This window comes from Tubulanus polymorphus, chromosome 11, assembly GCF_964204645.1.
Source record: "Tubulanus polymorphus chromosome 11, tnTubPoly1.2, whole genome shotgun sequence".
In the NCBI taxonomy this organism is placed as follows: domain Eukaryota; kingdom Metazoa; phylum Nemertea; class Palaeonemertea; order Tubulaniformes; family Tubulanidae; genus Tubulanus; species Tubulanus polymorphus.
In genome coordinates this window covers 2,729,182-2,755,390 of record NC_134035.1, presented here as the reverse complement: position 1 = coordinate 2,755,390, position 26,209 = coordinate 2,729,182, and the positions used below count along the sequence as shown (strand labels likewise).

General features: G+C 39.8%; 3 protein-coding genes and 1 long non-coding RNA gene across 9 annotated transcripts in view; 1 reads left to right on the top strand and 3 right to left on the bottom strand.

Moving 5' to 3' along the window:
- Window positions 1-11,748, top strand: part of LOC141912853 (uncharacterized) — a 67,830-nt gene extending 56,082 nt beyond the window's left edge. The window contains exons 3-4 of one of the 2 annotated variants that reach the window (XR_012620205.1): window positions 10,440-10,634; window positions 11,556-11,748. This is a non-coding gene — a long non-coding RNA (uncharacterized LOC141912853). The remainder of the gene's footprint in view (window positions 1-10,439; window positions 10,635-11,555) is intronic. The other variant, XR_012620206.1, reaches the window with a different exon arrangement.
- On the bottom strand, window positions 488-9,639 carry LOC141913092 (arrestin domain-containing protein 3-like). Of its 3 annotated transcripts, none has more exons than XM_074804544.1 (7): window positions 9,431-9,639; window positions 5,184-5,366; window positions 3,574-3,800; window positions 2,885-3,067; window positions 2,040-2,228; window positions 1,282-1,477; window positions 488-885 (listed from the first exon to the last, which is right to left on the bottom strand). In XM_074804544.1, the coding sequence occupies exons 1-7, from the start codon at window positions 9,549-9,551 to the stop codon at window positions 818-820; spliced, it is 1,167 nt and encodes a 388-aa protein (XP_074660645.1). In that variant the 5' UTR covers window positions 9,552-9,639; the 3' UTR covers window positions 488-817. The 3 variants fall into 3 exon arrangements, with proteins under 3 accessions (XP_074660645.1, XP_074660643.1, XP_074660646.1); XM_074804542.1 differs by having other exon boundaries at window positions 488-853; XM_074804545.1 differs by lacking the exon at window positions 2,040-2,228 and having other exon boundaries at window positions 488-853.
- Window positions 11,749-13,925: 2,177 nt separating the features above from the next.
- Window positions 13,926-19,559, bottom strand: LOC141912651 (amino acid transporter heavy chain SLC3A1-like). Of its 2 annotated transcripts, XR_012620185.1 has the most exons (5): window positions 19,400-19,559; window positions 18,803-18,931; window positions 18,021-18,175; window positions 17,649-17,932; window positions 13,926-15,788 (listed from the first exon to the last, which is right to left on the bottom strand). XR_012620185.1 is itself a non-coding variant. In XM_074803973.1 (4 exons), exons 1-4 carry the CDS (start codon window positions 19,481-19,483, stop codon window positions 17,707-17,709), a joined length of 594 nt encoding a protein of 197 aa, XP_074660074.1. In that variant the 5' UTR covers window positions 19,484-19,559; the 3' UTR covers window positions 17,147-17,706. The 2 variants fall into 2 exon arrangements, 1 of the variants encoding a protein (XP_074660074.1); XM_074803973.1 differs by lacking the exon at window positions 13,926-15,788 and having other exon boundaries at window positions 17,147-17,932.
- Window positions 19,560-19,967: 408 nt separating this feature from the next.
- On the bottom strand, window positions 19,968-23,356 carry LOC141912652 (oligo-1,6-glucosidase-like). 2 transcript variants are annotated; one of them, XM_074803974.1, is made up of 8 exons: window positions 23,273-23,356; window positions 22,773-22,969; window positions 22,455-22,640; window positions 21,966-22,157; window positions 21,457-21,611; window positions 21,245-21,371; window positions 20,548-20,667; window positions 19,968-20,088 (listed from the first exon to the last, which is right to left on the bottom strand). In XM_074803974.1, exons 4-7 carry the CDS (start codon window positions 22,147-22,149, stop codon window positions 20,555-20,557), a joined length of 579 nt encoding a protein of 192 aa, XP_074660075.1. In that variant the 5' UTR covers window positions 22,150-22,157; window positions 22,455-22,640; window positions 22,773-22,969; window positions 23,273-23,356; the 3' UTR covers window positions 19,968-20,088; window positions 20,548-20,554. The 2 variants fall into 2 exon arrangements, with proteins under 2 accessions (XP_074660075.1, XP_074660076.1); XM_074803975.1 differs by lacking the exons at window positions 19,968-20,088; window positions 20,548-20,667 and adding an exon at window positions 20,946-21,114.
- Window positions 23,357-26,209: the final 2,853 nt, after the last annotated feature.

Genomic DNA, 26,209 nt, shown 5'->3' with positions numbered 1-26,209 from the left:
CGCACTATTTCATCCGATTTTGCCCGCCAGCAACCTATCAAGTACGTTTGATATTTTCGGCCATAATATTTTATATCAGGCAAATTAAAATCCATTGGCGAATAACTGAATTCTCGCTACGATTAAGCAATGGACGGACGCGATGATGATATCATCTTTAGTTGTCCTAATACACCGTGTAGACAGTCTGAGCCAGCTTTTTTCGTTCGCCTAAACTTCATGATTCGGCCGTGTACAAATCTCTCCAAGTTTAAGTTGTTTTTCTCAGGCAAATTAATAAGGTTTTAAACAATGATTTCTACGACTGTATATTATTCGGTCTTCTTTTACTCCAGCCATCCCCGCTAGTGGTTGTATCGGTGTGGCTTTTACCTCGCCTCGTCGCTGCATCCATTTTCAAACATTTCAAACAACAAGATGTCGAACGATAAATTGATATTTTATTAATAACGATGATTATGCAAATTACATATTATTATCGATTATGTATATATCATAGTTTAGATGGTCTTGCATAAGTTTTAATATTGCGAGTACTATTTACAAGATTCATCACAAAAAATTCACACAATGCTTTGGCCTATTGCTTTCAGCAAAGACTTACTGTTACCCTTTCAACGCATTTATCAGGTCACAGAATATATCTTTTAAATATGGAAATTAACTTCCAATGCATTTCATTTTTGCTATCGAAAGAATAATCCGATTATTTATTTTTTCTACGAATTAAAATCGTGAGTTAAACCTCGTCCATGCCCTCATCGGCGGGATAACGAGTGATTCGCGTAATCGTCTTGAGACCTAAACGAGTCCATGTTCATGCTAGCCGGGCGATACATGTACGGCGAATTACCTGCGAAAATAACCACATCGAACAAGGATGATCTAAAAAAAATCACATCTATATAGCGTATCGGGAAGACTGGGCATGATGGAGGTGGTGGAAAAATTCAGAATTCAGAATTGTTTTCCTAGGCGGTAACGAATCATTGGAGCATTTTGTAGAACTGAATAAAATGGAGTTCCTTTTCTCAGATTCAAATGAGTTAAAGAAGACTTTTAGTAATCCTTCAAAAACAGTGTTAAATGGATATAAATTCGATGGTTTATCTGAACTGCACAGTTTCACCAATTGAGTTTAAGAGAAGGAGAAAATGTTTAGGAGAAACATCCTAGAAAATGGATGTCAGACGGAAATAATTAGACATAAGTCCCATTTCTCGTCCATTGAATAGAATATACTATCTGCGACATTTTCATTCATAATCCATGTCTACTTACTGGCGATTCCTGATGTAGGTGTCACCTCGTCGAAGCTAGTTTGAGTAGATATCAAACTGGGGACAGGTTTTCCGCCTTGTAGAAACCCGTGGGGCGGTACATACGGCGAATACATGCCGTCGTACGGTTGCGTACCGATTACCAGTGGGATCATTATTTTCAGCTTTTTGGTCGGTCCCGGTATGTGAACCGTCAACTGCGAAGAGATTATATTGCTTGAACGAAGTTGCATTTCTGAATTCGGATTTAGCCTTGCATATTTCAAATCATTATCATTATATACGTTTTGCTAAACAATGTCAAAGGCTAATGCCAACAATTCTTACAATAAAATTCTTGATTACAAAATTTACAAACAAAATAATGCTCAACGGTAATAACCGCATAAGTCAATATAATATCAGAAATTCTTCCAGTCCCCATGAAGAGATTCATAAAAAGTAAAGCTGCCTTCGAGTCACTTAGCCAAGGGGGACCGTTTGGTGCGAACGCAATCCTCTGACCTGGGAACGTCCACCAGTTTCACCAAAAATCCCGTACTCAACTCCTGTAGCAAGTGAGTTCTTTGCGCGTGACTTCATCAACTTACCCTGGCTCATAGTCTAACGTATATTTTCGAAAATTTTCTTATCCTCGACTCCCCGTTAGGCCCTATAACCCTTGTAGCGGGCTCGCTTGTCCGATCATAACTTCGGTCGAGTCGAATTTAGCACCCCTCCAATTAATGACAGGCTCTAGCTGCGACCCTAAACACCCACCTCTAACGTGTACGTGATTTTGATAATTCTACATCTCGGCAGCGGCGACGGCGGAAGATTGTTCCCGACCGGCAACACGTAATCCTCCCAGGAAAACGTCCGACCAGCTCTGATCACATCTCCGTAAATCTTATTGATTTCATTAGTGATCTCTTGCGTGTCGCCGTCGCTCGCGGTGCATTTGATTTTCTGAAGTGAAAAAATGAGGTCATCTTTAATCTTCGATATACCGGTACTATTCCACAAACCAAATCCAGATACACAGGTCGGGAACTTTCGTAAAACCCACACAATTTCGAGTGCCTCATTATCAAAAAGAACTTGTCAAAAGGTCATATTATGCTGAAGAAAAATCTCTAAAACCACGATCCACAATTTGGCTGATTCTGAAGTTTCTGAAGATCTGATGCCAGATTACCCTTTCCAGCTAGAAGGACGATTTCCTTCTTGAAAGCTCGGTAAAGCCCTCACTACATTTTACCCCGGGTCGGCCATTGATGAGCCATGCTAATAATTCTCTCAAATCAAAAAGATATCGATAGCCAGCGTCAGTAACTGTAACCTAACTGATGCAAACTGATGTTTTCCTGTATCCTGTGCTCGAAGAAATTGTACAATTTCTAGAGCAATAAATCAAAATCTAAATTTGGAAAAATGCATTAGCCAGTGCGTGACCCCCTAAATCCGGTCTGATAGTGACATTACTGCGATTATCTATACTAACAACCAGAGGAACACGGTCTGATGTTCACAGATACCGCGTGGTGGTATCGTGGATGAATTCAAGTGAGATAAATTCTAATTTCTCGGGCAGCAGTTGAACCCGAATCCCGTTTTTATAATACCTGCAATAGTTTCACCTCCGTCTTCTGTATCTCGCGTCTGGCGTCGTTCTCTATTTCGCCCATAAGTTTGATGCCCTCGCCGGGAACGTATCCCGTCCGTTCCAGAATCAACTGAGCTCGAATGGGCCCCGTTTCGCAGCAGCAACAACACAACGTCTTGCCTTTCTCAACTTCCTTTGGAATCTGAATGAATCAAATTAAATTGAATGGAAATTAAGAAAAAGAAAAATCGCAATAAATGTCTTATCAAACTGTATCAAACTGGCTTCGAATATGTAGATCAGTTTCACAAAAAGGTTTCTCTCATAAATCGACAATTAGATTTCTTCTTTAACTCATTTTACTTCAAATGATTTCAAATGATTTTAAGAGTTAATACTTTTTTGTGGTCTATAGCGTGACAGTAACAAATATGAACCATCGAAAAAATGAATTTGTATCTAGATTTGAGATCAGTCTTAACGAATCTTGGTTTTATAGCCAACTAAATATCCACCAGTCTTAATGATCGAACCGATTTTGCAATGTTTTCAAAGTTTAGATCTTCGACCTCAAGTAAATTTCAAAATCCAATCAGTTTTAGAATTACTGGGAGATTTCCATTCCGTCGGCGTTATAATATTCCGAATCAGCTTTTGTCGCTAAAATGCGATACAATTAACGGAATTAGAAAAAAAAACTATCATTACTTTCATTTCGGGGTATTTGTTAAGGTCTACGGTGGCTTTGATTGTGAACGGCATACTGGCTCGCACGTCCATCGACCTGGTCATGTCTAGGTTACACTTGATTTCGTAACGTATCCAACCGAATTTACTCTCGAACGACGGCGGTAAGTTCTCGGGAAGTTCCAGTTTGAACGGAAACATGTATTGATTCGGTTCCAGGACGAATTCCTTATTGTTGTTATATCCACCTGTTTATAAACGAAGAGAAAATATAATTAATCAATTCGTCTTGAGAAAATCCAACACTCTGAAAAGGAAAATGAGTCCGGGATGGTTTTTCTAGAATTATTCTCGACGTTTCGACTATATTCTTGTAGTCACCTAATAGTTTTAATCAGGAAGATGACTATATGAATATAGCCGAAACGTCGAAAATAAATAAACAACTATCCTCTACGGACTCGTGTTGTTTTTCTGAATGCTGAATTTGGCAGAGAATTTCATCAATAAAGTAAAATCCGATTTTGAAAATTAGATTTAGAATTGAGTCGAAACGTCAGATTCTCTTATAGTTTTTTTCTTCAAATTTTATGGTGGGTTCTGTCACTCATCATTAGACTCAGTTACTTGACTTTGGAAACCACCAGTTTTATTAATGTTTAGACTTGAAATTGTATTTCATAGATATCGGAATGCCAAAAAATCTTGAATAATTTTACACATTATTGCGATGGAAAATAATATCTATTGGCAAGTATAATTTCTAGATCTCGTCATTATCATGTAGTAATGTCGATTCCACCCCTAGCCGCTGAGCTACAATATGAGAAATGGAGATAGGATAACAATTTTGATGCAATACCTCCAGTGATTCTGCGGTGCCGCGATATCGCATTCATTACGGAGAAATTCTAACTTAGGTTTGAAACGTTTGCAACCGTTTCGACGTGGACTAAATCGACTTTGAAACTTCAGCTTATTCAGCTAGAAATTAACACCGACATTCGGTTTTCGCTAACGCCGAGTAGAATTCAGTGGAAACGTCAAATATAATCGAAACTATTTCCACGGTACGGTTTATTTTTATCCCCTCGTTACTATCAACACAATCTCAGTTTGTTCTCAGCTCGATTGCGGCGTTCTACACAAATACTTAATTCGCCGAGATGTTAAACCCGTTAATGCACAGTGTGAGTGTGTGCGAAATTCGTTTCACTCGAATATCTTTACACGCGCTTTCTTACTTCCGATTGACGACTCTTGGTCTACGTTCGTCTGCGGGCAATCGAGGATTCCGCTCGTGGCAAGCGAGGATCCACCAGGTTCACTAGTGTGCAAAATGACAACACTATATGCCCAGAGAGACTATCCACACTTCATCACATTTCCACGAATGGTGATGAATGATAATTAAATTGTATATGGATCCTAAAGTTCTATTTTAGTTTAGCAATAGACATCTAGCGGGATAAAGCTGGTGGCATGACGAATGTCGTTAGTTCTGAGAAAACAAAAATGGCCGCCTTTTCAACCGTAGAAAATGAGGACATATAGTCTAGAGGGTAGAGTTTAGGGCTATGAGGATCAGGGTCCTCATTAATCATCGGGTTTTGATGAAATTTATTACTTACATTTGCAACGTCCTTTCCGCGAGTCGCCGCACACGCAGACGGTACAGTTCAGATACGTCTCGTCATTGGAATGATTTTCTACAACTCTGGCCATATCTCCGTATTCCCTCTGTCTCTCGGCGCCTCCGCTCGAGTCATAATCCCAGCCGACATGCGCCTTACCCGAAAACATCAGACGCACACCTAGAAAGTGAAGCGGTGAAGACCATGAAATAAAATGAAATAAACCACGAACTTACCTCGTCTTATAGTATTGACAGAGGACGATCTAGGATCGAAAAGAAAACGAATGAGCAATCTCGGGATGACGCAAGGGCTTCTAGTGGCCGCAAGTTGCAGAGAGGGTCCGATATGGCAACGATCAATGGGACCCGCCTTGCTTCGTACTGCCGTGTAAGGGCAAAGTTAATTGGAATTCGGGTCGAAAAGAAAAGGATGAGTAACCTCGGGATGACGCAAGGGCTTCCAGTGGCCGCAAGTTCAAGAAGAGAGGGTCCGAAATAGCAACGAGCCATCCTTCATATTACTGTGTAGGGCAATGTACATTTATATCTATTACATTCAGTTTATTGCGCAACTCGGTTACGAAATGATTATACATATATATATTATTAGCAACTTAAGAAATTAAATCTTCATCGCGGTTCAGAATATACGATGTCAATATTTGCGGGAAAACGTATACAGTGAAATAAAGTTCGGTGGCTGCCGAGCTTTTTCCGAGAGTTATCTTCCATATAGATATAACTGGTGAGCGAAAAAGAAGCGAAACGAAACTGCATCGCGAAATACGGTGTAATTCAGTATGTGTAAACAGGGATACGATAAACAACCGGTTATGAAGCAATGAAAACATCGTACGGCGCGATCACACCGTATTCGATGGCTATGTACATACGAACTGGATTAATGATGAGAGGAAATTGCGAGTATATAATATGAACGGAATAAGTTCTGCGAAATCAAAACAAAATTCCGCGTTCAAAGTTATACCGTCGTTTTGACAATGAAGAACTTTCTTATAATTCGCTGATTTTTTTCCGACGACGGACGGGAATTTCAGTTGTTTAGGCGATATAGACGCCGGGGTATGCGGGTATATAGCGCGCCAGCTAGCTCGTATGCCGATGTATCCGCACACAATGCTCCGTTGTACTTCAAGAGCGATCTATCTTGACGTAAATACCGCGATAAAAGCCGCTGTTGAGATTAAAAACAACCTTCCCTCGTTTCCTTTGACTCGATATCTTAGAATTCGTCCATCTGGCAGCATAACATTATTGAATACCAGCGCACGATTTCAGGACTGATGATAATGTTCCCCCGATGGCGCTCCAGGATCCAGTTCACGGTTAGTTACGATTTGAGTCTATATAGCGTTAAAATGAATTCATCTCCGATGTTTTGGCTAATAATCCTGACCTAGACTGGATAACTGACACAGCACCCGGCTACACAGTTCGAAATCATAACCCAACGCACACGGCTTAACAAAACACTTCAAACGTTTTTTCCTGGCCGTGGGCGTTGGGCTATTTTGAAGCTTCTAATTGAAAATGAATCAATTTTGAAATCTAAGTTAACGACCCTGAGCTGTGGAACTGGATCAGTGTTGTTACCACGGACTTAATGCTCTAACTCATAAGAACAAACTCCCAGCAATATTAGCAAAATTTTAAGCCAAATGATGACGATGATTCGGTCTTCAGAAGATATTATGATCTATCTCCCTTACAGCAAAATACACATAAAATATATGGGACTGGCTAGTCAAACATTGTCCATAGTTTAATTTTACTCAGAGTTGAAACATTGAAAATGATCTGATTTTAAATCTTGCAAAACTGGATCCTGAGTCCATAGTTCACTCTAACCATGGACTCTAAAACGAAAACTGTGGAACTGGATCCTCAGTTCAGAGTGAACTCTAGCCTACACAAGTGTGAAACTGGATCCTGAATTCAGAGTTAACTCTCATTCGCACTGCGGAACTGGATTCCGAATATGATAGATTCGACACGATATCAGTTCTGAAACCAGTTCGAATCGAACGAAAGATATAATCTCTCTTTTTTCACACACACGATACCGAAGAACCAACCTTGACTCGGTCGGAAATACCGGGGGAATAGAACGCAAAGCGATAAAAGCAGATATTTATATCCTATACGCGGCTTATATACTGTGTTCGCTTCATTCGTTCTTATCGTGAAAAGTTATGAAGTTCGCGAAGAACTTTTACTTCGATATCATGTGCATTTCTTTTTTCTCGCGTTTCTCCAGAAAACTGACTGCTGTCATTTTAAAATGATAAGTAGGCGTGCAAAAAAACTTGTATCTTTGCGGTACCCGTATATCGTTAACGGTATCGCAAACTGGATGAATATAAATGAAATATTCTCTGCCCTTGACTCGACGAGCACGTCTACAAGGCTTGGAGATTTTCGAAATATTATATCTATTCTTGTGTATACGGTCGATTTGTCAGTTTTCCAGCGTCCTATCTTCTCATCCGTTCGAAAAGTACGTTTGTCGTAATATGTCTTTTTTTTAAAGTAGTCTTTAAGCTTTGTGACACTTTTTAGTCGAGATCGCTACAACTATGGGGGATAGCTGCGCTTAACTGTGACTGTTTCAGAATAGATCCAAAATTAAGTTTTTCCATTATCTGTATTCGGCAATGTTGTAAGTTCCTAATTGCAAATCGAACGGATACTTCGTGAGTTTATTGAGTGAGTTTATATCGTCGGTACTTATGAGATTTAGAATCCAATTGTGTGGGTGTTATTATTTGTGGGTATAGTCTGCTTGTATTCGGCCTTGTATTAACTACGTACGAAGTTTATAGATGTATGGTGAGACAGCTAATAAACTTATCAATTGATATTCTGTTTATTTTTCTATAATCATTGGCCAATGACTTAGCGTCGGTTCAATATTATATTTTGTAGAAAGCGGTAGAAACTTTTATCGTTACCTTAATCAACGACGAATGAAGTTACCGTAATTAGGAGTTTTTCATGTCGGACGCGAGGCTGCCCGTTGCACATCGGTTTTCGCAGGTGATTCAAATCGAGCTACCCGGCTGACAGGGTAAACCCGCAGTAATATGGTTAATTGGATGTGTTGTAATAATATTTATGTTTTGATCTCGTAATTGAGTTACCTCTCGCGGTAGCTTGCTCGGAATAGTAGATTATTATTCGTAAAATATTGCTCGAAATTACCAGATTTCAAATGACGAGATTTAGGTATCCCCTAGGGGTCGCTATTGGTTATTTTCGAGTCACTCATGATTTAATTGTAGTTCCCTGCTCATTCGGTATTCTTCAATAAGTCAATCTCCCTAGTGTTTCGCCATTTATCCTATACCTAATAATCGAATATGCGTTTCTAATAAAGCTCGTGATTTCATATGAAATCTGTTAACCTACAAGTACTATAGATATGCAAGTGATTTTTTTCTTAATAGACTTATTAAGTTCCACGCGGTGAATGTGATTTAATGATACACACAGGTCCCCTCTGATAAAGCTTGAAACGTTTGAAACGTTCTCGGATTTCGAAGGAAAAGAAGCAAATCTGTACGTTTAGATATAGGGGAATAGCATAGACTTTCTTAATTTCTTAATCTAAAACAGGAAGGTATATCTGATCAATAAGGCTATACTCACAAAGTTAAAAGAGATTGACAGTTGAAAATGCGCATGGTTTGGTGATTTTTTCTCAAAAAGATAATGCATATTCAACCTTAACAAAATCTAACTTCATTTGGAATATGCACGCGATGAACTTATAACGTATCCGACTTATCGTAACAAACATAAAACGTTTATCAAAATAGTAATAAACATTTCAGGTGGTTACTACCACCCTTTTCAGTCTAAAACGTGGGCGAATTAGCAGGGAAGGGTGCAGGGGGTCCGCACGCATCCTAAAAGTTGCCTTGAAAATTTACGGGAAAATGAAGAATACATCAAATTGATTTCCAAAGACTTTAAATTCATAAGCTGTATTTCCCTGAATTTCCAAAGAAATATATAGAGTTAATGTATTGAGTTTTCTTCGGGTGCCCTTTTAATCGTATGATATGCCTTATTTTCAGGGTGCAACCCCTCCCCGAATCAGACCCTAGATCCGCCCTTTAATAAAAAGGATATATCAAAGAAATATAGACTTAATATACATAAAGGTTATACTAGGGGTGGTTATACAGATGAAGATATATATTTCAGTAGGTTACTTACCTTTAGTTTTTAACGGCTCCTCGGCGCGCAATGTCAAACATCCGCTGACCGTTTCGCCTTCGTAATACACAGGATTTGCCCTATCGAATGTTATATGAAACAACGACACTTTTCCCGGCATCTTGACCCGGACGACGAAAATCCTCCCAACATCCGCAACGTCTCAGAGAAATGTCGGTATATAACGGTTTTGCAGTTCAGCCGGCGCGCTAATAGCATCCAGGTAAAAAGAGCGTGTATTACGCGCCGTGTTTATATTATATGTAGTTTATTTATAGCGGGTGTATATGTATAAGTCTAGTATAAAAGAACGGGTTGGTATGGTCGGTGGTGTGTATAGAGTATAAGGAGATGGATAGGCAGGATCGGCGTATGCGAGGTACCACGACGTACCATCGAGATCAGAAGCATCAATCCAGATATGAATTCAGATATTCGCCCGTGCTCCGCTCCGTCCTCTTACCTTCATAGCAGGAATGCGCTCTGTGGGTAGGATTTTCTAGTTAGCACGATTATCAGGCCGAATACCTACCTATGAAGCCCAATGTTTCACTTCTGTGGGTGCAATCGTTATCAAAATCTTATATAAAATCAGCCATCATTTAGAAATATATTCTTCTATACTTGATGAAATATTTGAAGTCCTTACGCTACGGAGTTAGATGCAGAATTATAACTGTATATCTGAGGTAGCCAGATATTCTGACGCATATTCAGGACATTGCGGCCTTCATGCTAATGAATAATTGTCAGTAAATAATCTAAATGCATACAATCAATTTGTATAATCGTAAATAGGGTCATTGTCTTAAAGCTATTATTGTGTGGCCAAAATATTTTAGGAAAGAAATAAGTAATATCAAAAATTCATAGTCGTTATGAATTTTTGGTAATATGGAAAATATGGTTTTAATGAGAGATATTCAAATGGATAAATTCGATTCGTTAACATATGATTGTAACTATCTTGAATCGTCCTATTTTAGTTTTTTTTTAAACTAATTTTCAGGAAATATCAAAAATTATGGTTTGAAAATGAGAGAAAATAAAGTTCAAACAGATACTCACTCCGACAATACGCTTTCGGATCGAAGATGATGCGAATCCAAACCCCTTCCCTCGAACAAATCAGTCTTCTACTTTTAATGGCTCTTTTCGTTCGAAACTTGTAGCCAGGCGCGCAACGTTGGACCGCTAAGTCGAGGTAATGGTTACCTTTAACCGAATTGACCCCATTTTCCAATTTAGGAATCGAGGATATATTGCACGTGACCGCTGAAAAACCAGAATAGAGATGTTGCAGCCATTCGCCGCTTTTATCAGACGTCATATTGATGGTTAGACTATCGAGTCAAATAGTAACTCACAACTGTCCAGGACCCAGTTCCACAGTTGTGAGTTAAGATTCGACTCATCGAAAATGAACTGATTTTAGCTCGGTTAACTATAACTCACAACTGTGGAACTGGATCCAGGAACCGGTTCCACAGTTGTGAGTTAGAGTTAACTCTGAGTTAGAATTAGTTCATTTTCAATGAGTTAACTCTGAGTCAAATCTACTGGAACCACTATTGTGAGTTGTTAGAGTTAACTCTGAGTTAAAATTAGTTCATTTTCATTGAGTTTCATTGACTCTTGAAAGTCAAATCTACTGGATCCACTATTGTGAGTTAGAGTTAACTCTGAGTTAAGATTAATTCATTTTCAATGTTTTAACTCAAAGTCAAATCTTAACTTACAACTGTGGAACTGGGTCCAGGGATACACGAGGGCCTGTCATGTATATCTCATGTCGTATTGACCGGCAATATGTGTTGTGATAAAAGCATATGGCTGGCTGCAATGAGTCTGATAGACCCAGATTCGGTACCGAAGATATAGTACTCACTCTCAATCAGGAGACATGTTGCCCGACACGATTCCCTCTTCGACTGAACTTGACATAGCTGGCTGGCCCCGTTGCGTTTTACGAGGAAAGGGCATTCGCACAGGTTGTCCGTCACATTGCCAACTCCAAATTCTTAAAACATACATATTATAATAATATACCATAGTAGACTTGGAATGTGAAATGTTTCGAATCCGATCGTACCGTGTTGACACCTACAGATGCTCACCTTTGCAGGATAAAGAGCCACATGACTTCACGCAATTGCAAGCTCTATGTGACATATGTGTATGGCAATCAGTACTGTCCATCTTACTGCAGGTACGTCTTTTATCACGGCACGGTCCATCCTGAACCGGTGTTGTGCTAGCGGCTGGTGAGTTTTTGTATACAAGATTTTATGCATAATATTGTATAATCATAATTTTAAGGCAGGTTTCGATTAGTCATGTAGCGATAGCGGAATTCTCTTCTGGCGCGTTCGTTTCGCTCCATACCGATTCCGGAATGACATAATCTGTAAACCTTTTAGAAGGTAGGTAGAAGGTTTCTAATCCGGTATTCCTAAATCGGAACATGTCCAATCGAAACCTGACCTACAGAGAATGTTATATCCCCTGACGAATAAAACCCACAGTTACTTCTGTAAAAACAGTTTATTGCCTTACAGTTTCGAGGTTCAAGCTAAACCTCATTATCCATGTTATATCCCCCTCTGTCCCATCCCTCCAGTTGGCTATGGACCAGATACGCGTCCGCTACCATAAAGCCCAAACGTTCCAGTTTAGAACCGATGTGAGTTGAAAATGAAGATGGATTTGTTTGACACTTTTGACTTTGATTTTTTGGATGGTTAAATCTAACGAATATGGAGCTGGTTCCATTTATCAAATCAGCCGGAAAGAGGATATCGACAATAAAAATCAAATTGACCAATTTAGCTTAAAACCGGGATCACACGAGCGAATTTGGCCCGTGCCAAATTAGGTCCGGAACAAATGTTGTTGATACGAGCGTCAAATGGGCTCGTGTTTGGTAAATCGAAGCGCGTAAGCCTAGTAACTACGAGCGATCAAAAACGTCGGATAGGCCCGAGCCAAATTTTGCCACGGGTCAAATTCTAATTTCTAATGCCGAATTTCACTCAGGCCAGCTGGTCCGTGCCAATTTCGGTCCGGGCCAAATCGTCTCCGTGTGATTGCAGCAACTATAGTTGCTTTGATCTGATTACGATTACTCACAGTCAGTTCTGATCTCATACGATAAACTTAAACGATCTAACGTAATCACGAATTAGATTATACCTTCGTTTTATGCATGGCTGCTATCAACACTTACCGCAAATACTGACAGAAATTGTCACAACGACGAAACCACAAATAATGTCGACGATACACTTCATGTTTACACTCCCAATAACAGCGCAAAACTGTGGGTCTTTACCACGTAATCATCTTTCATCGCCGAATGATGTTGAATATCATTGGATCGACGCTCTGCGAGAACCGACCAGAAACTCGGCGAGTATTCCATTAGCGAAAATATCAAATTAATTTTTCATCGTCAAAATCTGTTTGTTGACACCTCGAGCGTTATGTAACTTCTTTCGTTCGTTTCAATGTTCCGAACAAATACTGCGTTGAATATAACATTTTTATCGTCACAAATGAAAAGCCCGCGAGGAACTCGACGCGTACATTCATACAGTGAATTTAATTTGAACCGTTTTTTTTTCTAAATCTTTTTAATGTCGTTTCGTGTTTTTTGTTGTTGATCGGAGCGAGCAAGAAATTTAATCATAAATGACATTTGTCTAATACATATCGATACAAGAAAAGAACGAAAATGAATTCCAACTTACCCCTCAGTTTGATGACACGAATCCCTAAAATTAAGCAATGTTTTATTTGGTTGAAGATGGTGACGCTTAGAAATCAGGGCCGTACTTAGCGGGGGAGTTTAGTCCGATCTTATTACCATATGGAAAATCCCACGTATATTCATCTTGGTCAGTCAATATTATCCTGAATCTCTGCTAATTTAAACTGCACACGGTCCACACACGGTAGATATTCTCCCAAATCCTTCCGTGTCGTAAGGCAGTAAGTTTAAGTTTAAGTGTATATGTATTTATCCGAGTGATTCGTGTATAGAATGTATATAGGTCAATCGCGTCTGTCCCGGTCACGGTTCCATTGAGTCGAACGTGATGGAACATTGTTCAAATATGAAACTTCAACCTCCAAACGACGTTGATAAACATTAAATTAATGTTGAATCATAATTGCATTGAAGTATTCACCATGTCAAGACAATTCCTTGAAGGGTTTCAACTAGCAGATTTCCACCAGCACCACAGTGGTCAAGATGGCGAAAAGGGAATAAAATCAGGGCTTCCCCAGGTTCGAATCCAATCTAGAACTCATGCGGATTCAGGGCCGGATATCCCATGTTCGAAGACCCTAATCACTCCGCTTATGTTTAACTGTAACAGCTATCTTTTGTCCAAAATTGAAAACAAAAATCCAAAACCAAATCTAAGATTTATAATATACTGTTTTTTATTTAGTATCAAAATTAAGAAAGATTTTTGGTCGATTTTCTTCAGTTGTCAACCGTAAAATATGTGTCTTTTTTTTAACACTTGTTTACTTTAAAAATAGATGCTCAATATTCAAAGAATTAAATTCTTCCTGTAACTAACCACATCTTTTTTTCTTGAGACTCAACATTAATGCAGATATCGATTCATAGCAGCCCGGAGCCTGCCTCCCTTGGCCCGGGTTTTGCAGCCCCTCAGACACTCAATACATTGCCGATATCCTTCTTCAAATTTCTGATCGTAAAGAATTCTCTCGAATAATTAGTTTGTAATCAAATACAGTAGACGTCACTCAACTCGATGTTGGTTGAAATATTTTTTGTAACACTATTCATGAAATCAGGTATCACTCAAGTCGGGCACATTTTTACAGCCCCAAATGTTTGACTTGACCCGAGTCTACTGTACTTGTTTGGAGGATGGTGAGATATCACCTTGCCTCATTAGACATTAGTCATCTATCAACACGCTTTAAAATCATCCAGACTTCACAGTTTTATGTTCAACGAGAACTTTAGTATCTGTCTTGCACACTACAGGACTGGGTGTAAGTAAAACAGTGAAAGGGGCCTGAAGAGGGCGCCGATTCCAGGCTGCAGATCGATAGCTACATAAGACGAATTCACATGCACAAAATGCTTACAAAGTTAGTTTATAATTTGAAAATGGTTTTCAGAGACAAAAATATATAAATATATACACATTAATAATTGCGGTCGATAAAGGTATTGGTAAAATGAACGAATCGAACATTTAAACATTAAAACAGTCACCATATCTGTACATTACTAACATCAAAATAGAAACAAAACATATGATAAAAATCCCAAGGAGGAGGGTGGTTCAGAGGGGTAGCCATCTTGAGCTACCAGCTCGTTTCGGTGAAACAAATAATGTCTATATATTCGAAAATTACATGGTTAGAAACATCATCCCACCGGCCCACACCACAGTAGCAGGGAAAACTGAAATATCTACCTACGCAGAACGCCTAATTAGATGAATTAATTTTTACGATTTCCGAGGAATTCTTCACAAAAACGTAACACATTTTTAAAACATGAAACACTATACAATATTCTCGTATAAACGTAATCAAAAACACCGAAAGAAACCCGCATTACATCAACCAAACAGCGTGTAACAAAACAATACATCTTCAGGGCCGAGACAAACCTGTTGATTTAAGGTAAAGTTTGTTACATGTTTCTAGATGAAAGTAGAGCGCAAATTAACTAAATCTTGAGTTGATAGAATTTTCCTATTGACACGCACGCCAACTGGAGGGGTGGCATCCACTGGGTACCCGACTGAAACCCATCCGAAGCAAAAAACTGCCGAACCGTGGCTCGTGTATCGTTTAATAAAAAGAAAAATCTGAATACCACAAGAGAATTATTGTACATACTATTATCTATAGTACACACGCAGTGTAGTGGTCATACTAGTAGTACGGTGTGAGTGTGCGTGCTAGCGTGTGCGCGCATGTATTAAATATGGGAGATCGACGGTGTTCCGTGCGATCGCGCACACGCTTTTGAATATTAATTTAGAAAAATGGTAATTCCACGAATCCACATACAGAGTTCCACACCTCCTGGAGTCCACCACTGACTGTTTTTTATGAGCATCAATCCACTTTAGTCCGGTTAGTTGACTTAATAGTCCAGTTAGTTCATATATAGTCTGGTTAGTTCACTAGTAGTCCAGTTAGTTCACTAATAGTCCGGTTAGTTCACTAGAAGTCCAGTTAGTTCACTAGTAGTCCGGAAGAAGTTGACTGAAGAAGTAAAACTGTGATAAATTTCAGTTGAAGTCCACCACATCCAGTATTCGTGATGAAGTTTACACGACAGCCCGAAGAAAACCTGAAATATAAAATTGAAATCACATTAACAGGGAGACTAACTGAGAGGTTGAGGGAAGATGGGATGAGAGGTTGGGGAGGATGGGGTGATGAGGTTGGGGAGGATGGGGTGATGAGGTTGGGGAGGATGGGGTGAGAGGTTGGGGGAGGATGGGTAAGAGGTTGAGGGAGGATGAAGTGAGAGGTTGGGGTCAGGTTGAGGGACAATGGGATGAGAGGTTGGGGGAGGATGGAGTGAGAGGTTGAGGGAGGATGGGGTGAGAGGTTGGGGGAGGATGGGGTGAGAGGTTGAGGGTGGATGGGTGAAAAGGGAAGCAAAACAGCACAATTACTCTGACATAGTAGCCTAAAGGCTTCAACAAAGGTTTTCAGCAGTTTTCAGTCACACTGGATTAACAGATTCTCGTTTTACACATGAGCCCAGCCTGTGGCAGTGGGAGAAAGCTGGTGTAGCTAACTGGTCGAGTCAGCTGGTCTTAACTTGCTGAACAAGATGTGGTGCCGGAGGAAGTACCGGTAACAGGAATTGTTGGAACAGTTCAAGATTTGTGAAACTATCGCCTGCACCATGTGCAATGCAATTGCAAGCGGCTAGGGTAGTGCGGCCCATGTAGGGTAGAAAGTGGTTATTGACACCGAGTGAGGTCCCTGTTAGTCTAGCACCTAGCCGTCGTTACCCAAACAACCCGAAACCCGTAGTAACAACGACTGATTGTTTCAGAATAAATTCAGTAGGTCCCTCAGGCCTCACCTGCTCACCACTGTGACTGTAGTGTGTCGTGACGTGTCTGCCACGAAATCAACTGGAGTGAGGTCCCCCTGTGCGTCCCTGGGGACATGAAATATCATGAATTCTTATCTTTTTACCCAATATCAAATTCGTACATTTAGAATCATCGCGGCTTTATCAATTGAGGGAATAGTTCACTGTAAATAAAGATTTAGCGATTGAATTGAGCCCGCTCCACAGTAGAATAGCGCGATCAATTCAATCTCGATCGTCTAGTGCTGCCCCTATGTATAACGATAGCGTGGGAAATGTGAACTAACATAATACTCGCTTGCCAGAGTGTTCGAACTGCAGTAGTGGACGAACTAATTACCGATTTGCGGCCGGATTCCGAAAAAATTCCCAAACTCTGAAAACTGCTCTGAAACGTTTGAACCAAACATTTGTTCTATTAAAGAATAAGCCTTGAAAGAGTAAATTCAAATCGGGGTATTTCTAGTATGGTGTGGGAGAGAGCGACAGAAAAAATATGGACATTTTGTCAATTCAGATGATAAACTATCATTCAAAAATTTAAATGAATACTTTATTCTGTATATAAATACTATATTGATTGATAAGTAAGTGAATTTTAGCTAGAAATAATTAAATATGTTACCTAAAAAATGAGGAAATATCATGCAAAATTCAGAACGTATTCATTGTATCATATCAGAATTAGACGACACACCGGTCGACACATAGATGATGCATGCCAGACACCAAATGCACCTAATGTTGCCTTTGTGGACATCAAAGTGCCCTTTTGGGATGTGACAAGTCCTTCAAAATTGCTGTCCCTGTTTCATTTTAGTGGTATAAGATGTTAGAATACAGGATATTGACACATTCAAGTTCTGAATTCTATCGATTGATGGCGCTATAGTCAGAACCGTAAATTAGAACCTAAATCCGCCATGTTTTAGTTCATTTGCGATAAAAAATCACTCGCTTCAAGGTTTTAGCGAGCGTTATTTTGCTTACAGAGCGTCATCACGCGTTATCCTTTCAGTACGACATCCTCACAATCGGTCGGATGCGATAAAACCTCACTTCAAAGGTTAGAAATCACTATAAATGTCTTAAATTTACCGAAAAAGCAAATTCAGCGACAACACTGACTAGCGCATGACGTCACAGCATCGTCCGCTCAAAGATGATTTTTTTTCTCGTATCTCCACTTGAAAATCGCCGTCGATTCCGGCGGCATCGTGATCTCGTCTCTACTACGTATCGTGTCGCCGACTTCGAAATCAAAATCTCCAATCGTCAAGAACGCCACTTCTATCTTATCGCTATGGATGAGCTCGGATTTTGCCATTTGGCGCAGATCGAGTTTTCCGGCCACGCGACCGAAATTCGAAACTACGAGAAACCTGAATGAAAACCGAACACGAGAACAGGGCTTTATTCGTACATAATTCTATCAACACGGTGAGAATATTATTCTGATTTTGTATCTACCCCGGATGGCCGTCCGCCTGGCGTACGAAGGACATGATCTCTTCGTTCGACGAGCCGAACGTGATTCTACCAGCGTGTATGCTGGGCTCCTTCTCGCGTAACGCCGACAGATTCCGGAACTGCAACAACGATGACTGTCTCACTCCGTCCTGAACCTTTGAAAAACGAGGTAAGGAAATAATTTAATTCGATATAGGTTTAAGTATATATTATCAGTGTCTACTACAGCCTTGAACGAGCTTTGGTCGTCCACGCTTCGTGGTTCGTATCGTAAATGAACTGTATGCGCCGTACTAAAACCACTGACATAGAAAATGATACGTTGGATCATAAACCACACCAGCAATAAACATCGGCGGTTTATAGAAAGTCGAACAGCCCCTCAAACCCCCGAAATTATTACGTTTGGGCAGAGAAGTGTAATGACATCTCATCCGACAATCTCATTACACTTCCCCGGTTTGGGGCGATCTCCTAATCGGTCGGGTTACGTTTGTAAAGTGCAATAACATTTGAAATCAGTTCATTCCTACAACTGCCGGTTCTGTTTTAGTTAGCTTGATCATGATCTAGAATATAGTGACGTGCAGGGAATATTATAAATAGGCGACCGATTCGATTTAAAGCTCAACTGAAATGAGATACAAGGCCAGCAGGTCAGGAGATAATATATACTGTCTTTACAACTTCCCTTTGTAATTTTGGCGCTATTCAAACTGTAATTGTGCTAGTTCGCGAAGCGTGTGAATAGTGTTAAACCGTTTTAATAGGTCCTTTCATACCTGTACGTTAATTTTATCCCATTCGGGCGCCAGTGAAATCCACGGCGCTGATGCCGTTGTGTCGGTACCGCTGAATCCGGCGTTTGTCGTGTTATCCCACTGCATCGGTCTTACCGCCGGGTACGCGCCCTGAAACATGTCAACAATTTAACCGTGGCTATAATTAGATTATATAGGTTTTCTAATTCAGCTTTTTGTACATTTTGTTACGATACACGGTTTAAAAACAGGGCCCCGTAAAGAGTTGTCGCCAGTGCAAAAACGATAATGCATTAAATTCAAAAAGCCGGTGTTCATAGAACAAGTACATATAAGTTATATTAATGATGATGATAAATAATTCATTTATACAAGCTATATCCATTTCGTTGGAGATTTAAAAAGAAACCCTGAAGCTTCAATTTTGCGGTTTTTCAATTTTTATAAAGATCTTCCAATACTTAGCGCCAGGGCATTTAAATGACTGTAAGACAACTCTTGAGCGAAACTACAGTTCGAATTTTTATACGATGAAATTTATTCAAATAAAACCAGACGTTTCGGCTGTTGACCGAATAACACCATCATCAGGTTTATATCAACTGGTTGTTCTCTTACCGAACTCGCTTGTAGCAGTCCGATCTCGTTACCGTACAAGGCCACCGGTGTACCGGGCAACAGGAACGCCATAGCTTTTAACATCTGCGCCACCTTTTCCCTCTTGGCCGGCACCTCGCGTGAGATTCCCTTCAATCCTCGACCGTAGTAAAACTAACAAACGAGTTTGGAAAAATATAGTAAAATTCTACATCGACTTCGAATCATATTTTCTTAGTATTGTCGGTGATGAACTCATCGTCCAGTTGCGCCAATCTGTATTTTTCGAGACTTGCGCGAACTATTTTAGCGTTACCGCTCGACTTCAGTAAGAACCGTTCTTGGCGAGGTTGGAAAACAATGTGAGCTCCTTTTCGCAACGGGTCCCCGTACAAGCGGTCCGATACCTCCGAGGGTTCGACCGCGTTTACGAAAACGACTCTACGAGAAAATGTGAGAATCATATTCAAAATAAACATTAAAAGAATTGATGAATTTAATATTCAAAATAAGACAATGAATAATATTTTATCACTTATTTTCTATTATTCATCGGGCCTTTGGCTTGAAACCCTCATTTATTCGTACCTGTGGTCGTCGGGATCTGAATCGTTCGAGTAGGCTTTCATTATATGTAGCAATCTGTTAATGACCATCAGACATCCGGGGAGCCCGAACGTGTATTCTTGGTCCAAATACTCGTAGGAATCCTGTATAGAGTATAATGAAATTAGGAATTAGAAAAATTTAAAAAAATCTGATTACCACAGAACTTTTATCTTAAAGTGTCATTTAGAGTAAGATGGAAAAAAATAATTTGAGAAATTGTTGGCGTTAACCAAAACATTTATTTCACGTGACGTCACGGTCGTGTCATATTGGACGTACTTCGGTTATCAGAGTTAGTCGACTCTACGAGCAATAATCAGATAATTGCTCGTACGTCGACTATAGTCGAACTTAGTGAAACCGAATATCAGCTAGTCGGAACTATAGTCCGGACATAGTCGATCACGGGATTGAGCGCGGTCGCTGCAGTTCGGATCAAGATGGCCGACACTGTGAAATACGTTACGACCGAAATATAGTGCGTTCAGTTATAAGTTCGGGCCACTAGTTGAAACTAACTCTGACAACTGAAGTTTGCCCTGACCGTCACGGATACATACGGTGATGTTAGTTTTGCCGCTTAGTTTCGAGTCCCGCATGTCGTAATCTTCGAATAGAAATTCTAGACGTATCAAGTTGAAGCCGTCCACTCCACGATCCAACCAGAATCGCGCTATTTTCTATGTAAAACACGACGCAAAATAGAAACTTCTTTTAAGCAGTCGAAAAAGAGGTCAACAATCTCGATATGATATCTGACTGGTTGATTGATTTAGTAGTGTGGTCACTTACCTGGGAATCAGGGAAATCAAGGAAAATTCAAGGAAATAAGATAAAATCCCACTATTTACAGATTAACACCTGACGATGATCTCTAGGGTGAGATCGAAACGTCGTGTCTTTTATATATTTTTGATTGAATAAATAAATTCTGGTTTTTAAATTCTTCTAATCTGTAAATAGTGGGATTTTATCTTATTATCCGTTCACCACGTTTGAGTGTGGTTATCGTTCTAAAATTCAGGGAATTTTCTTTTCTTTTAAAAGTCAGGGAATTTTGTAAAGAAAAGCTAAAAATCAGTCAGGAAAATTTGTTAAGATTGCTAGATCAAGCGTGAAATCTCTGTCTAATAAAAAAGTAAATACATAAATTTAAGAAAAATAATAAGTTAATTGATAATGAATTAAGTAAATAATAGAAATAAATCTATCTTTACATCATAAAGGACGAAATTATATCAGTTAATAAAAACTTACGTCTATTTCTTCTCGCACCATCATACTCCGAAAAATTCAAATCGGGTTCTTCCGCGGAAAATTGGTGAAGATAACATTCTTTTCTTTGCGAGTCGTACGTCCACGCACTACCACCACGCACGCTTAACTAGAATCATACAGAAAACGATGATATCGAGAGCAGAAATAAACTGGAATTTGTCTCGGAAAGATATATGAAATGATTTTCATACCCAGTTGTTCGGTTTATGAGTGCTGTTGTCACAAGGCGCCCACACGTAGTAATTGCGGTACGGGTTTGTGGGGCTGTTCGACTTTCGACTTTCTATAAACCACCGATGTTTATCACTGGTGTGGTTTATGATCCAACCGAGGATGAGTTTCGCGTCTAAACGAATTCAAACAGTCATCGATAAAAAAAAACTGTGGGGGACTTTCGTATATAGAATAGGTTTAAAGTATCTCCGCGTCGCATAGGCATCTTTACTAGATAAAAGATTAGATCTAATTAACAAGGCTTTTCGGTATTATGACAATACGTCATTTGCAAGTGATCTGTGTCGGATATGGTAACCGAATGTCACTCGTTCAAATTCCTACCACATCTTTTCAGTTCACTTGAAATGGCGTCAACATGTCGAAACGGTCGTGTTTTAATATCGTTATAAGATTAGATATGTTCAAATTATTTACTGCATTTTCTGTAGACGTTTGAACCGACATTGTGTTTAAAGTCGCTTACTGTTTTTATGCAATGTTTCGATCAGAGAGTCGAAGTCGTCCAGATTTCCATAAATCGGGTGAATATCGGTGAAATTGACGGTACGTTGACGCGTCGTGTTTGTCGGGTCAAGGTCGTCATGGTCGAATATCGGGCTTAACTGCACCGTTCCGATACCTAAAGACTTTAGATAATCCACCTTCATCTCGACTCCTTAAAAACAAACAAATTCCCGATGTTCGATTGATTAGATTTCAGACAAGTTTTAAAAAATAGCTTTCTCATTAGGCGCTCTTGAACGTTTGAATATCACGAACAAAGTTTAGGTTGCATGATAGTAACAGGCTAGGGGTGTTTCCCAACGAGTTTTGATCTTCAATAAGTTATCTTCAATTTCAACCAACTCGGATTTATATATTATTTTCGAAAGAATATTGAAAGTAATTGAAATAGATATCGGTTTTATGCTTAGTTCTAAAATCGTGGAAATTTCTTTTTAAATTTTCGTACCTTTCAAATCACCGTTACCATCTCCGTCACTGTCGTAAAAACTGCGCGTGAAAATGTTATAAATCGGTTTCGTCTGCCACCATGTGGCTCTGGGAGTAGGTTTACATCGAGGGAAAACACGACAATGAACGCGATACTAGCGGCGATCAACGCTAACAACGCCAGAAAGAATATTACCAGCAGAACCTGCAATATATTCATCATAATAGTCATAAACGTTGAAAATTGAGAAATAGAAAATTAATGAAATACAGTCTCGTCTAGATTAGCATTCTAAGGAAGCATAAATGACTTCTTGATGATTTCTCATCGACTTACAGTGCGGAATCGACACCAGAATGGTGTTTGTGAAAACCGAAGTAGATCCTCTTTTCCCATCCCGGCGTACGGTTTATCGGGTTTCAGATCCCCCAGTTGCTCTTTTACCTCAATAACGTTAACGTCTTCTGTAGCGATGGGTGCTTCGTGAATATCGTCTGCGCTCGCCATTTTGTCGGGACTTCGACGATAGGAATCTACGTAGATATCATTTGTGTATCGAAAGTTTAAATTTTTTTTCTACTGGGTTATTTTCATTTATTCTATAAATTGATTAGTAGGACTGGTAGACTATTAATATAGTTAACGTGTAAAAACCCACAGTTGATGATATTAAATTGTCTGACGGTTTCGCAGTTTGTCTAAACTCCCAACATCAAAGAAACCAAAATGATTCAATGATACAAGTTTGTCATATCACTTTGGTTTTTCTGATGATGGTTTAATGATGAGCGCTTCGATATCAACTGGTGAGTTTTTACTTGTCAAATTTTACTCACTGAATATTTGTATGGTAACTATTTCACCGGCACGAAAGCTGCCCTGAATGAGTAACTTCGATCCCCGACGTTACTAGATAGATATCAGACAGTCGGTATTGCAATTTTTCTATTAGGCGGTAAAACTTGTTTTGTTATTATGAAAACTCGATAACGCTCAATAGCGAAAATATAAAGAAATCTGGGTCGAAAGTCGTTAAAGAGTGAAAGTAAATTATTCCGACCATTAAAAGAAAAAAGAGATGAATTATGATCGTATTTCTGAAAGGTTTTATAAAGAGAAATCATCGACCCGATGTCAGGTAGTACGTGTGTCAAATTCCTCGCTCTGTCTACTCGATTATTTCTATGATGAAAAGAAAGACGTTCCTAGGAACGGATGAATTGCAAAGCAGTTCCAAAGAAACCTATTGAAATTCTGCGCCTAATTTTGTATTTGTGTATATGTATAGACCAGGGCGGATTTAGGGAAGGGGGATTTAGGGGGGCACCGGGACGCGTGTCAGTTTTCAATGTTGGATGAACAGAGATTGATTTAGGCTCTCTTTCTCTGTTGGCGCTAATGTAAATGTTGCTTCAAAAAAAATCCGGTTCTAGATCTTAAAAATTGATCTTTGTGTTGATCCATAACGCAGAAATGTTTTTTGTCAGAATTTTTCCGACAAGTTCTGCCCCAGTGTATAACATTGGCGGTGAATTTGTGAACTAACTTATAACTGGGATACCGCGGAAGCGATTTTGACCGTCAGTGCTACCTCCGAATATAACATTGACGGCTAAATAGTTTATTTTTTATACATACGTTATTTTGTATTCGCTAGCCTTGCAATATCTGATCGCCCACTTGCCGCCCTTACTTCCCGTAAATCGTGAATTCGAATAACAAGCTTAAAATCACTTCTGCTTTTCTCAAGAAATAACCGTAATTTGAAATAAAAAGAAGTGGGAAGGCTATTATTATTACTTGCTTTTAATTCTATTCGTTTATCGACAGATTCAACATTTTGCACAAGATTTTACACAATTCGCGCTCATATACTGTTCATATTCTCCGATGCAGTGACCTTCGTCGGCCCAGATTTGACAGTTATCGTTAAGATCGAGACAAGCGACAGTTGTTGTGGGTTTCGGGGTAGTCGTGGTGGTAGTTGGGGAACATATTCCGCAAGAGTCGCTACAGTGGTCCCTCATATAACCTTCGTATTCTCCAACACAGTGACCATCATCGGCCCAAGTTTTACAATTGTCGTTATTATCAACACAAGTAACAGTCGTGGTTGTGGGTTTCGGAGTAGTCGTGGTCGTTGTTGGTTTCGGGGTAGTCGTGGTCGTAGTGGGGGAGCAGATTCCGCAGGAGTCGCTACAATGGTCCCTCATATAACCTTCGTATTCCCCAACACAGAAACCATCATCGGCCCAAGTTTTACAATTGCCGTTATTATCAACACAAGTAACAGTCGTGGTTGTGGGTTTCGGGGTAGTCGTGGTCGTTGTTGGTCTCGGGGTAGTCGTGGTCGTAGGGTTTGTGCATGTATTGCAAGAAATCTTACAATTCAGGCTCATATATGATTCGAACTCTCCCAAACAGAAACCATCCGCTGCCCAGGTGGCGCAGTTGACATTATTGTCGGCACAAGGGACAATTTGGGTCGTTGTTGGATCAGGTGTCGTCGTGGTTGTAGTCGTAGAAAGCGTTGAGCAAAGATCGCAAGACTTCTTACAGTAAAATTCCATGTAGGTTTTATAATGTGTCTCGCAGTAGCCTATACTCATCCAATGGGGGCATTTTCTATCAAAGTCCAAACACGGCATCGGTCCGGTAGTCGTGGGCTGAGTGGGCGAACTGGAGGACGTTAATGAACAAATACCGCATGACACTTGACAATTCTGGAGCATGTAGCCGGGGTCCGTATTGCAGGCGCCGCCTCGAGCAAGTTCCTGGCAAAAATTCTTTTTATCATAGCATGGTACGGCGGTCGTTGGGCCGGCTTCCACTATTTCAGTACCGGTTAGCGGATCAGTCTCTCGGCCATCTGAAAATCGAAATTATATGTCCAGATAGTTCGAGCATGAAATCCCATTTCTCATATATTGTATAAGTTATAAATTTCCCCAAAATACATTTTCGCTTTTGTAGTGTGCACTGCAACAGTATATTCTATGGACATTATACATACAGAACATAAGCTTTGAAAGCTGTTTCTAAACTTACACGCGAATTCGCATCTGCAGTTCTTATTCAAGAACGAGTCGGGCTGCGGGCATTTGTTCTTCACCGTCTCGGGACAATGTGCTGAAAAATTCGTACAAGACAATTGATTTTATATTGTGAAAATTGTGTAGACGCAGAAAACAGTGTATAACAAACTTACAGCTACATTCGTAATGCGAGTTGATAACTTTGACGTCAGAAAACGAGAAAGACGCTTTGTCCCAGGTATCCTGGATAAGATGACCTTTCGTGATGTCCTTCGCTTGGATGGTTTGTTTACCATTTGCCGAGAATGCCTGGCATTATGAATTGAAAGACATTGTAATACATTATAAAACGAGAATTCGTTAGTTTGGAGTAAGTAATCATAATCTTTAGGTAGTAAAGATACTTACGGTGATCCCGTAGTGCATGATACTGCGGTAGTCATACGGTACCTCGTACTGTAAAACCAGATTAGATTCTATTCTCTTGAACCAAATGGCCCAGTCGGGTTCGACATTCTCGTACAGAATATTCAAATACTCGTCGCGATCGGGCAGTTGATGCTCGTGAACAAGACCTAAAGCGTGTCCGAATTCGTGTAAGATCGTAGGTTTCTGTAGAATAACGAACTGATATCATGATAAAAGCTAATATATCATATTACGGGGCATCGTAATTTCAATCTACTCACGACTCGACAATTTGGATGTAAATTGATCGCTTGCTCGCCACCAGTCATA

Excerpts from the sequence above, each read along its gene's own strand:
- LOC141912651 (XM_074803973.1), bottom strand. The coding sequence starts at position 19,483 with ATGTTAAAAGCTATGGCGTTCCTGTTGCCCGGTACACCGGTGGCCTTG. Across the intron at positions 18,176-18,802 it reads GGGATAAAATTAACGTACAG|GTTCAGGACGGAGTGAGACA; the intron begins GTATGAAAGGAC and ends CGTTTTTCAAAG. Across the intron at positions 17,933-18,020 it reads CAGGCGGACGGCCATCCGGG|GTTTCTCGTAGTTTCGAATT; the intron begins GTAGATACAAAA and ends GTTTTCATTCAG.
- LOC141912652 (XM_074803974.1), bottom strand. The coding sequence starts at position 22,149 with ATGAAGGTGGATTATCTAAAGTCTTTAGGTATCGGAACGGTGCAGTTA. Across the intron at positions 21,612-21,965 it reads CGAAACATTGCATAAAAACA|ACGCGAAACTCATCCTCGGT; the intron begins GTAAGCGACTTT and ends GAATTCGTTTAG. Across the intron at positions 20,668-21,244 it reads TGGTGCGAGAAGAAATAGAC|AAAATAGCGCGATTCTGGTT; the intron begins GTAAGTTTTTAT and ends TGTTTTACATAG.
- LOC141913092 (XM_074804542.1), bottom strand. The coding sequence starts at position 9,551 with ATGCCGGGAAAAGTGTCGTTGTTTCATATAACATTCGATAGGGCAAAT. Across the intron at positions 2,229-2,884 it reads CGGAGGTGAAACTATTGCAG|AAAATCAAATGCACCGCGAG; the intron begins GTATTATAAAAA and ends TTTTCACTTCAG. Across the intron at positions 854-1,281 it reads ACCTACATCAGGAATCGCCA|GTAATTCGCCGTACATGTAT; the intron begins GTAAGTAGACAT and ends TTATTTTCGCAG.